This window comes from Convolutriloba macropyga, chromosome 8 (genome assembly GCF_964194025.1).
Source record: "Convolutriloba macropyga chromosome 8, txConMacr16.3, whole genome shotgun sequence".
NCBI lineage: Eukaryota > Metazoa > Xenacoelomorpha > Acoela > Convolutidae > Convolutriloba > Convolutriloba macropyga.
This window is the reverse complement of record NC_134475.1, coordinates 30,750,839-30,762,346: the sequence shown is the minus strand read 5'-3', so window position 1 is coordinate 30,762,346 and position 11,508 is coordinate 30,750,839. Positions and strand designations below refer to the sequence as shown.

Sequence of the window (11,508 nt, the reverse complement as noted above, 5' to 3'; positions counted from 1 at the left end):
TTGATTGTACACGTTATTGTCTGAAGGAGGCGGTGCACTGACTAAATTTAGCAGTGACTGGTAGTTGCGTGTTGGAGTAACATTAGATCCAAGAACACTGGATCTTGTGTAGACCTGTTGGCGTCGTCGTCGGCCCTCTCCAGGTGCAGTATCCAACACTTCTTTCACTATTCTTGTTTTTAATCACATAAATAATATAAATTTGTTCATTTTTTTCTGGAGAAACAAAATCTTTAGTCGAACTGATGAGCTAAGCTACCGACGTCCTCAAGCTGGTTGTTAAATTGTTCTACTGTGTGTTGAAGTTTTTTCAACTGTTTCAGAGTTTTCAATTTTTACTGATGTAAAACCCTCTGATGGCTACAATCTTTGTAGCACCGTAAAATTAAAAGCAAACTGATTTAGCTCGTCAAGTTCCCCCAATGATTTTCTACATCTACATAACGTTTGTTTGGTAGTGCCTCTTAACAACAAAGGGCGGAATTATCGCCTTCTTTCCATTTCTCAATTCTCTTTCTCATTATGTCATCTCGCTTCTGTTTACGTTTTTAATATAGGAGGACAAGTCCTGACGTACAATTCAAAGAATTTTCATTGACTAAACAGAAAACTAGACCTAGAACGGACTATGAATGGATTGGAAAAATCATTTAGAAAAAAAATCCTATCCAAAAAATCGAAAAAAACAGTAAAAATCAAAGTGAAATTGCCGCAGGTGAACAAAAAATCACTACCGATAAAGCGCATTTTTGTTCAAACACCATATTCTCACTCTACTTTAAAATTAGAGCGAAAAAATTTCACGCAGCAAAAACACTCGCTTTTTCGCTCCATTTCCTGTTTCGGCGTGACCAAAATCACTACTCCAATTTGACTTCAAAAATCATGAAAATGTGTGAACAGATCTTAAAAAAAAGACAGCGCCCCAATACAATTCAAATTCTTTGAATTGTAAAAAATAGGAGCGCTATAATAGCCGGCTGAGAAGATGAGGGCGGCTATTAATAAATATTTCCCACATGGCTCCTCTATAGTTTGTTCAAGAGAGCTAATGATCTCAGAATAAAAACCTTGTCTTATATACCTGATTTCACCTTGTCTTTTTAATCACAAAACGGGTTAGTCCAGGCATCAGCATTGTTTTCAGTATTATCAATATTCCTAAATTTGTTTATTTTTTGCGTCTGTCCGATCTCTTCGACTCAATAATAGTTTACCGTATTACTTAAACCAAAAGGGTGCGCTATATCACTTACCATTACCACCCCTATACAATAAATTCAGATCATTTCGAGGAAGTTGTACTCCACAGAGACTTTTTAGCGAAAATTTATGCAGACTTTCATTAAAATTTAGGGTAGATAATGCAATTTGGGTTTCAATATATCCGTGCAACCAGAGGTTCATTTTATCGGCAAGCTCACCTCAAGATATGCTAGATGCATTGACAATATAACAAGTATTTTGTGATTACGTGCATTTTGGTCATGCTGTTTAAAAAAAGCTGCAAAAAAGCTGAATGCGCAGCAGAAAAGTTTGTGGCTTATAGTTTTTTTGTCATTTCCGTCGTTTTACCCTCTAAGAACATTGGAAACTAACCATTTTGGTAACTGCTAATTTGGCAGCATCTCTGATACTCATTAGGGGAAAGGCTTAAAAATTTGTACTAAAAATTTAGAAAAACATAGCTGGCAGATTGCCAAAAAATAGCCGCAATAGCTTTGTAGATCTGCAGTCTCAAAAAACAGTAAAAAGACAGACCCAGACCAAAAAAAATAGTCTTTTCATTGAAGGCTGATAAGCAAAATTTTTTATTATTGAAAACGTTTGGTAACATTAAAAAAGAAGAACGAAATAAAAAAAATGGTCAAACCTATGATAAGGTGACGGGGCTATCAATTGCCCTCAAATAATTCATGATTCTATTATCGAAAAAATCGCAAAAGCAAACGGCTGAAAATAATCTTAGAAACCATGTTACAATTAAAATTTAAGAATCAGAAAAGCACTACAATTAGATTTGTAACCACTGCATTTAAGACAAAAACAACACATACTTCTGCCTTGTTGGATTTCCTAGACAACAAGATATCAAACTAATTCAAAAATTAAATTAACCACAGAAAAGACATAAGCAACAGAAAAAATTCAAAGGCGAAAAATCGTTTAAAAACAAAACCAAGGGAAGAAGAAAATTGCAATAAATAGTAAGAAGTAAAAGTTTTGGAATATGTTTTCTAGTGAACTCTCTGAACTGTCTTATGTTGAATGAAATCAATTGCAAACCAAAGAAATGACGAAAATCTAAGAAAAAGCTGCAATCATTCAATATTTTTACAACTAAAAATATCAATGTAACGAATATAAATGTAGGTGCCAGGACTAAGCTAGAAAGATACATTTTAGAATATGAAGAATATGGACATAATATAGGCAACACCGTATTAAAAAGACTAACTTTTGATTTTTGAAAGTTAAAAATGAAATTAAAAAAATCAAGAAAATCAAATACATTTCATTGATCAGCATTCGAGACTAAGAAAAGACAACGAGCAATCCCAGACAAAGGTGCATTATCTTGAACAAAACAAAAAACGAAAGGCAATAATTCAAAAATACGAAACATTGAAACATTTTGCAAAAAATGGTCAATAACTTATAAGAATGCATTTATGAAAAAAATTTAACTGTTTTTCAAAAACTTAACGCCAAAAAATGATCGAATTTTTATTGAAACAAAATTAAAGTCTCTCATGTAGCACAAAAAGATTTTTTACTAATTAAAACCAAAATACAAACAAACAACTGACAAAAATAGGAAAAAAAACTACCAAAGTCGGAGAAGCTTATCTACAATTTTATGAAACAAAATTACATCGAGGTAGAAAGAGGCGTCGAGTATATCAATTATCAAAGGGAAGGTGTCATAATAACTGATTTTTGACAAAAAGTTGACTGAAAGATACAAAAATGAAGAAATTAATTGAAAAAAGCCATAAATAACTTAAAAAAATCAAAAAACATGTGCCAATTTTGATTTGAATTTGAAACGCATTTTCAGGCTCTGAAAAACAATGTGGCAATTTCATTATAGCATCAAATAACAATTATTTTTACACAAAAATAAATTACTAGCAAAACAAACTGGGCCACTCAGACGAAAAACGGCTAAAAACGGTTATCTATATGCGCCATTCAGTCAAAAACTACCTTTAATTCAAAAAGTTATTCTTTAAACGCAGCGCATAATCAAAAAACATTTCTCGCACAGAAAAAAAAAGTTCAAGCGGCAATTTTACGCAACTTTCGCTTTTAGGTCAAAACAGCGCCTGAACAAATAGTACTTGCGGTAAAAAAAACCTTAAGAAAACCAATTCTCCTCTTCGAGTCGCAAAAAAAACCAAGAGAAGGTCAATAATAGCCCCAGCTATCGCTGTGCGGCTATTAATAAAGATTTTCTCCAAGAATTTCAAAAATGTTTGTCCTGTATTTTTACCTTGGATAGGGTGATAACGATCTGCAGAACAGCGCAGCTAAGTGTATACACAGTTATTTGGTTTTCATACCAATAATAAGAATAAGAAATTTTTGGTAGAATCTTTAGTTAGAAGATGATGGTAGCATTTTAATTATAGAGAGACAAAATTGATGCAAAAAAGGAAATTGGAATCGTTTTACCCAAGATTGAAAACTAAAAACACACTAGAGGAAATAATTGAAAAAGTATCCCAACTATTCCGATATTTAGGAAACTTTTTTGTGCAACATTTTGTAAATTGATAGTTTTTGGTTTTATCTTACCAATATACCAAAAAATTATTTGAGAGCCTTTTCGGAACTCACTATTAATGAAAAAAACAGTTCTCCCGTGGCCGTTGTGTTTCGGGATAAATGAAACCGACAAAAAAGCGTTCTAGCGGGAAAAGTTCGAGGCTATAATTTGGGAGCAGTTGAGAGATTATACAGTCATCATTTTTTTCTTTATTTCTCTTATTCGGATTGATTGATGAAAAAGTTTTTTCCTGGATTTTTGGCTTTTGGAAATAATTCAACTGTTGAAATTTTTGGAAAAAGACTTCAAACAATTACATTATTTTAGGGCGCCGGTTAAGTAGAATAAGTTGATAGCCAACTCCCTCGACTGTAACCCATTTTTGGTGTCTGCAAAACTTCTCCGTTTAAGAGGATACAGTGACACCATTTTAGTCTCTCCGTTACTGGTGCCGTAGTCTAACCCGATACTTTTTTTCATTGGCAAGGTTCCATTGCAAGGCATGATTTTCCTTGATTAACAGTCGGTTTTTCAATAGGTACCAGTACATGAAAATCAATGACATTTTTTTTTCAAAACATACACGGCAGATTGCCGGAAAATAGCCGCCGTTGTTTCCCATAACCAAGATTGGGATTGAAAGAAGAGAAAAACTAGTGAAAAAAAAATAATTTTTGTACAAACAATTTTAAAGTGCGAACTATTTTGGTGTCACTTTGGAGCTGAACATGCTCCTGTTTCGCAGTGAGACCACACAAGGGCTTGTATCAATACCAATAAGCATTATAGATGGTAACTGAGAACAAAGTTTGAGTAATGTGCATCTAAAATCGGGCCTAATGGGTTTATCCCGTTTCTATTTCTGATTTCGTTTTTTTTTATACTGACTCTGTTCATTTTGAACTGTTTTGCTGAGCAACTGCTGTCTAAAAACACATTTTTAGCAAAATGAGAGAAGAGTGAAACTAGCCTACAGAAGTCAAAAAGATTTCACGCAAATTGTCGAAAAGGCGGCAAAATGAGGTACAGCAAAAAATTTTTAATCGACGAAAGAAAAAAACAAAGCAGGACAAGTTCTGACGTACAAATCAAAGAATTTTTATTGACTAAACAAAAAACTAGACCTAGAACGGACTATCGGGGATTTGAGGAAACCATTTCTGAAAAATCAGATAAAAATATATGAAAAAAAAACAGAAAATCAATGCAAAAATGCCTCATGTGAACAAAAAAACCATTAGCGAGAAATAGAAATTTGGTTCAGACGACAAACTAGGCCTAAAATGAACTATGAATGCCTTGGGAAAACCATTTAGAAAAAAGTCCAATCCAAAAAACCGAAAAAAGAATAAAAATCAGAACGAAATTGCCGCATGTGAACAAAAAACCACTAGCGAGAAAGCGAATTTTTGTTCAAACACCGTTTTCTCACTCTACTTTAAAATAAAATAAGAGCAAAAAAATTTTCACACCTGCAAAACCACTTGCTTTTTCGTTCCACTTCCTGTTTCGGTGTAACCAAAATCACTTCTCCAATTTGACTTCAAAAATCATGAAAATGTGTGAACAGATCTTAAAATACAATTCAAATTCGTTGAGTTGTAAAAAAACCAAGAGAAGGCCAATAATAGCTATCGATGTGCGGCTATTAAAAAAATTGTTACATCCTGAAGTACTGATATACAAAAAAGAGGACACACAGAGAACAACCTGAGACTTCCCAACATATTACTTTATCTTTATACTTGATAACTTTCCAATATTCCCTTCAAATTGTTTGAATTGTAAAAAAATAGGAGCGCTATAATAGCCGGCTGAAAAGCTGAGGCGGCTATTAATAATCTAATTGGTACTTCACTGAAAAATTAGCTTTGTTAGCAACAGCCGTGGATGATAGGGTCCTGGATAATAACAAAATAATAGCTGTCAGTTTGTTTTACAAATATCTCAAAATGCACCGGTCAGCGTGTGAAAATGTTTTCTTGCAGGAGGAAAAAAGCGGAAAATGATCAATTTTGCTATCTTTGCGTCTCATAAATTTTTCAACTCTTCCAATCAAATTTAAAAAATTCTAACCTTAAAAATATCTATTCTTCATTTAAGGATCCCCGTATTAGTATAGAAATTCGACCAAAAATATTTTTCTTTCTGATAAGCAGTTCTTTTTGAAGTACATTGAAAAGCTGCTTTTTGACAGGACACTCTTTTGCTAATTTCTTTTCTGATTACCGCCCAGATAACATTTTTAAATTTATCCCCACTGTTGAGCCCAAGTCATTTTGTATACGTATTTTTATTTTCCCTTGTGGAAAACACTTACTGTGGTCGCTTAGTGGATTAGCAGTATATTTCGATAACTTTGATATCTGCCCAGACACTCTATCTATTTGTTTTCCGACGCATAGAACACTTCCATTCTGGATTCAACTTGATTCAGTCTCTGAAACTTTTGTTTTCTTAATTCACTAACCGCTGTCAACAGTGTTAGTGTACACCACAACAAGCTCAGGGTCGCTTGTCACGATAGCCCCCTCCCCACAGTCAGTGTTTTCTCCCACTGAGAATGTGAAGTGCATGATGACTGAGTCGCCGACATTCTCAATTGGCAGATTGTACAAGTAGTAGGGGAAGGAGCTTCGGCTAAACTCACGCACTGCTAACTGACCATCGGAGGAGGAGTTGTACACTATCACTGTTCCATTGTCGAAATTGGGAGTGGTCGACTTAAGGGCAAATGAGAGAGAAGTCGAGTTCAAAAGTGTCATGGTGAAATCCTCAAGTGCAAGCAGGGGAACTGAAAAACAAAATCTTTGATTAGATCTCCGGGTTGAAGTTTTCGCTGAAAATTAAGTAAGAAATGCACTGAGAGACGATGAGGAAAAAAATTGTTTTTTTTAAACATGTAAATTACTCAGACTATAACCCTAAGGTTAGATATCTACATGCTCTAAAATGTTAAATAAATTAATCAGCATTGTTATTAATATAATAATCTTCAAAATGTGGCTGTTCGTTTTCATAGGTAAAAATAGGATTTGAAGGCTCTTATTGTCTATTAACGTTAGCTGATAAATATTACAAAATCATCCGCTTTATGTGCTGAATTTCCAACGCATTTCTTTCGTAAGTTCAGCACATGTCAACACATTAAACGGATAATTATGTAAATTTTTTCGGCTTCCAACATTCTTTTTTCAGCGACTGTCAGCGCATTCCTTACATAAGTTTCAGCACTTATCCTACTTAATTTCAATGATTTCCCCACACAAATTCAGCTTTTTTAGTACTCTTCTGACACATTTTCAACATTTTCTTTACAAAATTTAAGCACTTTAAGCAACTATATTGCACGGTTTCGACACTTTCCGTGCTAAATTACAGCTTTCTTAGGAATTCATAAATTTTGAACACTTTTGTTACACAAATTCGGCACATTCAGGACACAATTTCAGGACACAATTCAGGACACAATTCAAATGCCGTTTCTTTTCCGTTTGTGCCCCCTCAGCTTAGTGGGTGCATATTATTTGCACCCCTCAGATGCACATGCAATATTTTTTACATAATGACTTACTATGTAATGTCACGTGCTCTGTAACTGGGGGGCGCATAAAGTACTGGGGGCACAAACGGAGAACATCCCAAAATTTATATTAGAAATCAAAAACTCAAGACTCTAATAATCAAGAATTAGGGCATATATGCTTGGCACTACTTAGATGCACACTATTAACCTTAACAAGTAAATTTTATAGTTTAAAGATCCATAAGTGAGTTCAGAAGCCATTTTTTGAGTGAGTTAGGTCATTGAAAAAGTCAATTCCAAGAAGTCAGGGTAAGACGAAACAAAAGTCTGTTAGACGAAGTAAAAAAAGTTTAGGAGCGCTATAATAGCTACCTAGAATTGAGGACGCGGCTATTAATTACAGGCAAAAGAAGAGATCAAACAATGCGAGTTGAAAGTGTCGAAGTTATTTTTAAGAAAGTTAATCAGGAAAAAAATTTGGATATCTTAAACTAATTTTTTTCAGTACCACTCGATCTCTAAGTATTGCGATGATGTGACTTTTCATCAAATATGAACTAATATTAAAAACATAGCTGGCAGATTGCCAGAAAATAGCCGCAAAAGCTTTGTAGATCTGCTGTCTAAAAAAAACAGTAAAAAAGACAGAGCAAAAAATTCGTCTTTTCACTGAAGGCCGATATGTTATATTTTGATTAAAAATCTGTATAATTTTTTGCTGCCTCTATTAGTTGCTCTCAAATAACCTTCAATTAGAGTGACACACACCCATTTGACCTTATTTCTTTGAATTAAAGTAAATAAAAGTCAACTTCAAAGTAAGGAAGTCATTTTTTAGAGTGAGGTAAGTCAAGTGTGACCAAAAATTTAATCACGCGAATGAACAAAAAAACTCGCTCCAATAAGAGTGAAAAATTACGTTACACACGCACTTCAGTTGAAATTGCCAGAACGAATGAACACAAAAGATTTGAAGTGATTGTGACGTCATATGGTCGTAACCAAAATCGCGACAACAAAATAAACAGAACCAAGGGAAGGCCGATAACAGCCCCAGCTATCGCTGTGCGGCTATTAAAAAAACAAATACTAACCAATATACAAAAATCACTAAACTTTGAAGTCAAGGAGTTTTCGCAGCCATTAAACCACAAGCTCTCCCTTGATAATCTTCCTTATGTTCAACTAAGACTCTTTACAACGCCAATGCGAGTTTTGAACATTGTGATAGCTTAAAAAGACCTAAAAAAACCAAGATTTCAAACAGAAATTAAAGATCAAAAAAGTTTAAGGAAAACTCGTAGCACCTAGTCTTAACATCCAAAATTGGAAAACAAAACTGCTAATCAGACTAATAGTTTAGTCAATACTAAGCATATGGGAACTTCATTAGTCGGACTGACCTACAAATTCACAGAAATGAATTTAGAGATCGGGTAAACTTCAAACTTTTCTTTTCCGAAAAATATTGTTCAAAGTAATAGCAGTTATTAGGTATGCATTAAAAAGGGATAAGTTCACTTATTCTTCTTAACATAACCAATTGCACTATCCATAAATCAGACTAATTCATAGGAGTACAAAATTGCATCAAATGCAGGCAAAACACAAAAACTCATTAAAATTTACGAAAACACTTTTTTGAAGCCATAAAATCCATGAGCGATAATTCACTGAAGACAAACTAAACAATAGTTGGGCCACATCTGATCGTAAATGTTGTTTGTCACAAATGCAAATTGGATACCAAACGTGACTTGTCTCTGGATGGCATGAGAAAAGCGAAAAAATTTGTGAAAAGAAATAAAACGACAGCTCTCCAATAGAATTCGCATTCATTAGATTTCAAACTTCCCAATGAGACTAAAACTAGCTTTTTTAAATCGCAGCCCGTCTTTTAGAAACACAAAATTGTTCTATATTTTATTGCAAAAAACAATTTTGAATTAACAATTTGCTAAAAAAAGTTTTAAAATTGAGCAGAAATTACGCTAAAGTTGACCAAAATCCCACGAAAATATGAATTGTTCGCGAAAAGTTTAAAACTCGAATAAAAGGAAACTTAAAAAATCTTTTGAATTTCAAATTCTGCGCTTGTTGAGCTTTCTAAGAAAACCAATGACGATTCTCTAATATGAATATATCGATCGGCCAAAAATGACTGAACAAAAAAAGAAACTCAATTGAGTATATAGTTCCTCCCACCACTAAGTGGTATTGGAACGGAACAATGAGTGTCTACTATGTTCGGATAATTGAATTTGACAGCCAATGTTCATAAAAGTTTTTCACTCAAAATTGAAAAACTATTTGTCAAAACTATAGGAAGTGCTTGCGTATGTGTGCATGCGTGTGTGTGTGTGTGTGTGTGTGTGTGTGTGTGTGTGTGTGTGTGTGTGTGTGTGTGGGGGGGGGGTGAGTCTGTATAGCGCAACCTGTGCAGAATGTGATGGTTTTGAAGAGGAGCACATCAGTGTTTCCGTCATGTGTGGATTTGTTGACAGTGATTTGGAAGGCGGTGCCAGACTGCAGTCCAGAGTGGGATATCCACCCAGGGTCAGAGGGAGATGGGTTGACTTGTGGGTGGAGAGAAGAACAGTCAGTGGATGTAGAGGCACAAATGGCCACAATGTCAGATATAGTCGCGGATCCACTCGCATCATCTACACTTATGTTCACTGTTGAAGTAGTCCAGCTCAACAGGGCCAAATTCACCGCCGCAAATAAATCTGTACAAAAGGTCTGTCTTAAAGCAGGATTAGTAATTTTTCAGTATTTGACATATCGATTACAACCCACGTTGATATGAAAGACAAGGCCTCATATCAGTCCCTTTTGAAAAGTATGGTTTCTGATCAGACCAGCCTCGAATAAATGGTGTCTGGTCAGATCATGCTTCAGTCCAAAGATTAGGCCCGCATCCAAGCTTTCACTTCTAATTAGATAATTATTTAAAAAGTGTTCTAGGATCAGGCGACCATCCTCCAAACTATGGGGTGAGGTCATGATCACACTCCATAGTTTGGAGGATGGTCGCCTGATCCTAGAACACTTTTTAAATAATGATTTAATTAGAAGTGAAGGCTTGGATGCGGGCCTACGATAAAATCCAAGTTGGACAAAGAATACGCCAACTTCGTGCTCCCAAAGCCGCCTCGGATGCAATCATTTCTTAAACCATTGCATAAACTATTTTTTTTCTGTTGGGTTATGAGCAATCTCAGGTGGTATAAAAGCGTTTTTAGCTAATTTAGAAAAATGAAATAATAAAGAATGTGAGAAGAACAGAAAGACTTTCACAGTAGAATTTAGAGATTTACTGGAGAGATCTGATTAAAAGATCGCCATGGTGATTTGGATTTGTGAGATAAAGAAGATCAAAAAATTTCCGTATTAAATGTGTTTTTGAAGAGAAAAACCAAGATATGAATCTAATCACAGCACATGATTTATAGTGGGAGTCGTGAACCTGAAATAATCTGGTTAGTTTATTAGAAAGTCTCGGAGCTAGATCTAATTCCATGGGTATCTTAACAATATAAGTACTCTAAAAGGACGATTGGAATGTGCAACATCACATATCTTACAGCAGCTAAAGCTAATTATCGAAATTAGAAAGCATGAACCTTAGCATAAACCTAACCATTTCTTTACGTATAGATCGTTTAGAAATAAATTTTCAACACACCAACACAGCCTTAAAATGAATGCGCAGAGTCTGCTCCTATCAAAACGAGTCGGAATGATTTCTCCTTTGAGCCTGGAAATGATTTTATATTGATGTCGGATGCCATGCTGTTTATGGGAACGCAAATAAAAATAAATTTTCCCATACTAGTCCTTGTACCGAATGAAGTGAAACTTCATGTCAATGTGTTCGCTCCTCTTTTGCGCATGACTGTGTTTTCGGCAAAACTTGATAGAACTCTGATTGTCCTCATCAATTACTATGGGGACCTTTTCTTAAAAGCGGAAATAATCTCCCATAAAATGTTTAAGGTTCAATGGCTCCCGAACTACTACCATGATTAAGATAAGGCAACTGAGGTCTGCTTCTTTATGCGGCAGCTCAGTTCTACGCCGAGCCCGTTGAGTTAAAAATAGTAGCCCTTCGATTTCTTGTTGTTTACATCTCCAGACCAGTTCCTGTCAATTTCAAATATGCATTCTATAGCATAGGTAAGTTCCAACAATATTCCACACTGCCATT

At 34.8% G+C, this 11,508-nt stretch overlaps 1 protein-coding gene across 1 annotated transcript in view; it reads right to left on the bottom strand.

Annotated features, from left to right (window-relative positions):
• The window catches only part of LOC142344075 (uncharacterized), a 31,732-nt gene extending 21,603 nt beyond the window's left edge, over nt 1-10,129 (bottom strand). The window contains exons 1-2 of the mRNA XM_075395557.1: nt 9,734-10,129; nt 6,243-6,566 (exon numbers count right to left, since the gene is read on the bottom strand). Coding sequence (XP_075251672.1) covers nt 6,243-6,537 — 295 coding nt within the window. The 5' untranslated portion in view covers nt 6,538-6,566; nt 9,734-10,129. The remainder of the gene's footprint in view (nt 1-6,242; nt 6,567-9,733) is intronic.
• Nucleotides 10,130-11,508: the final 1,379 nt, after the last annotated feature.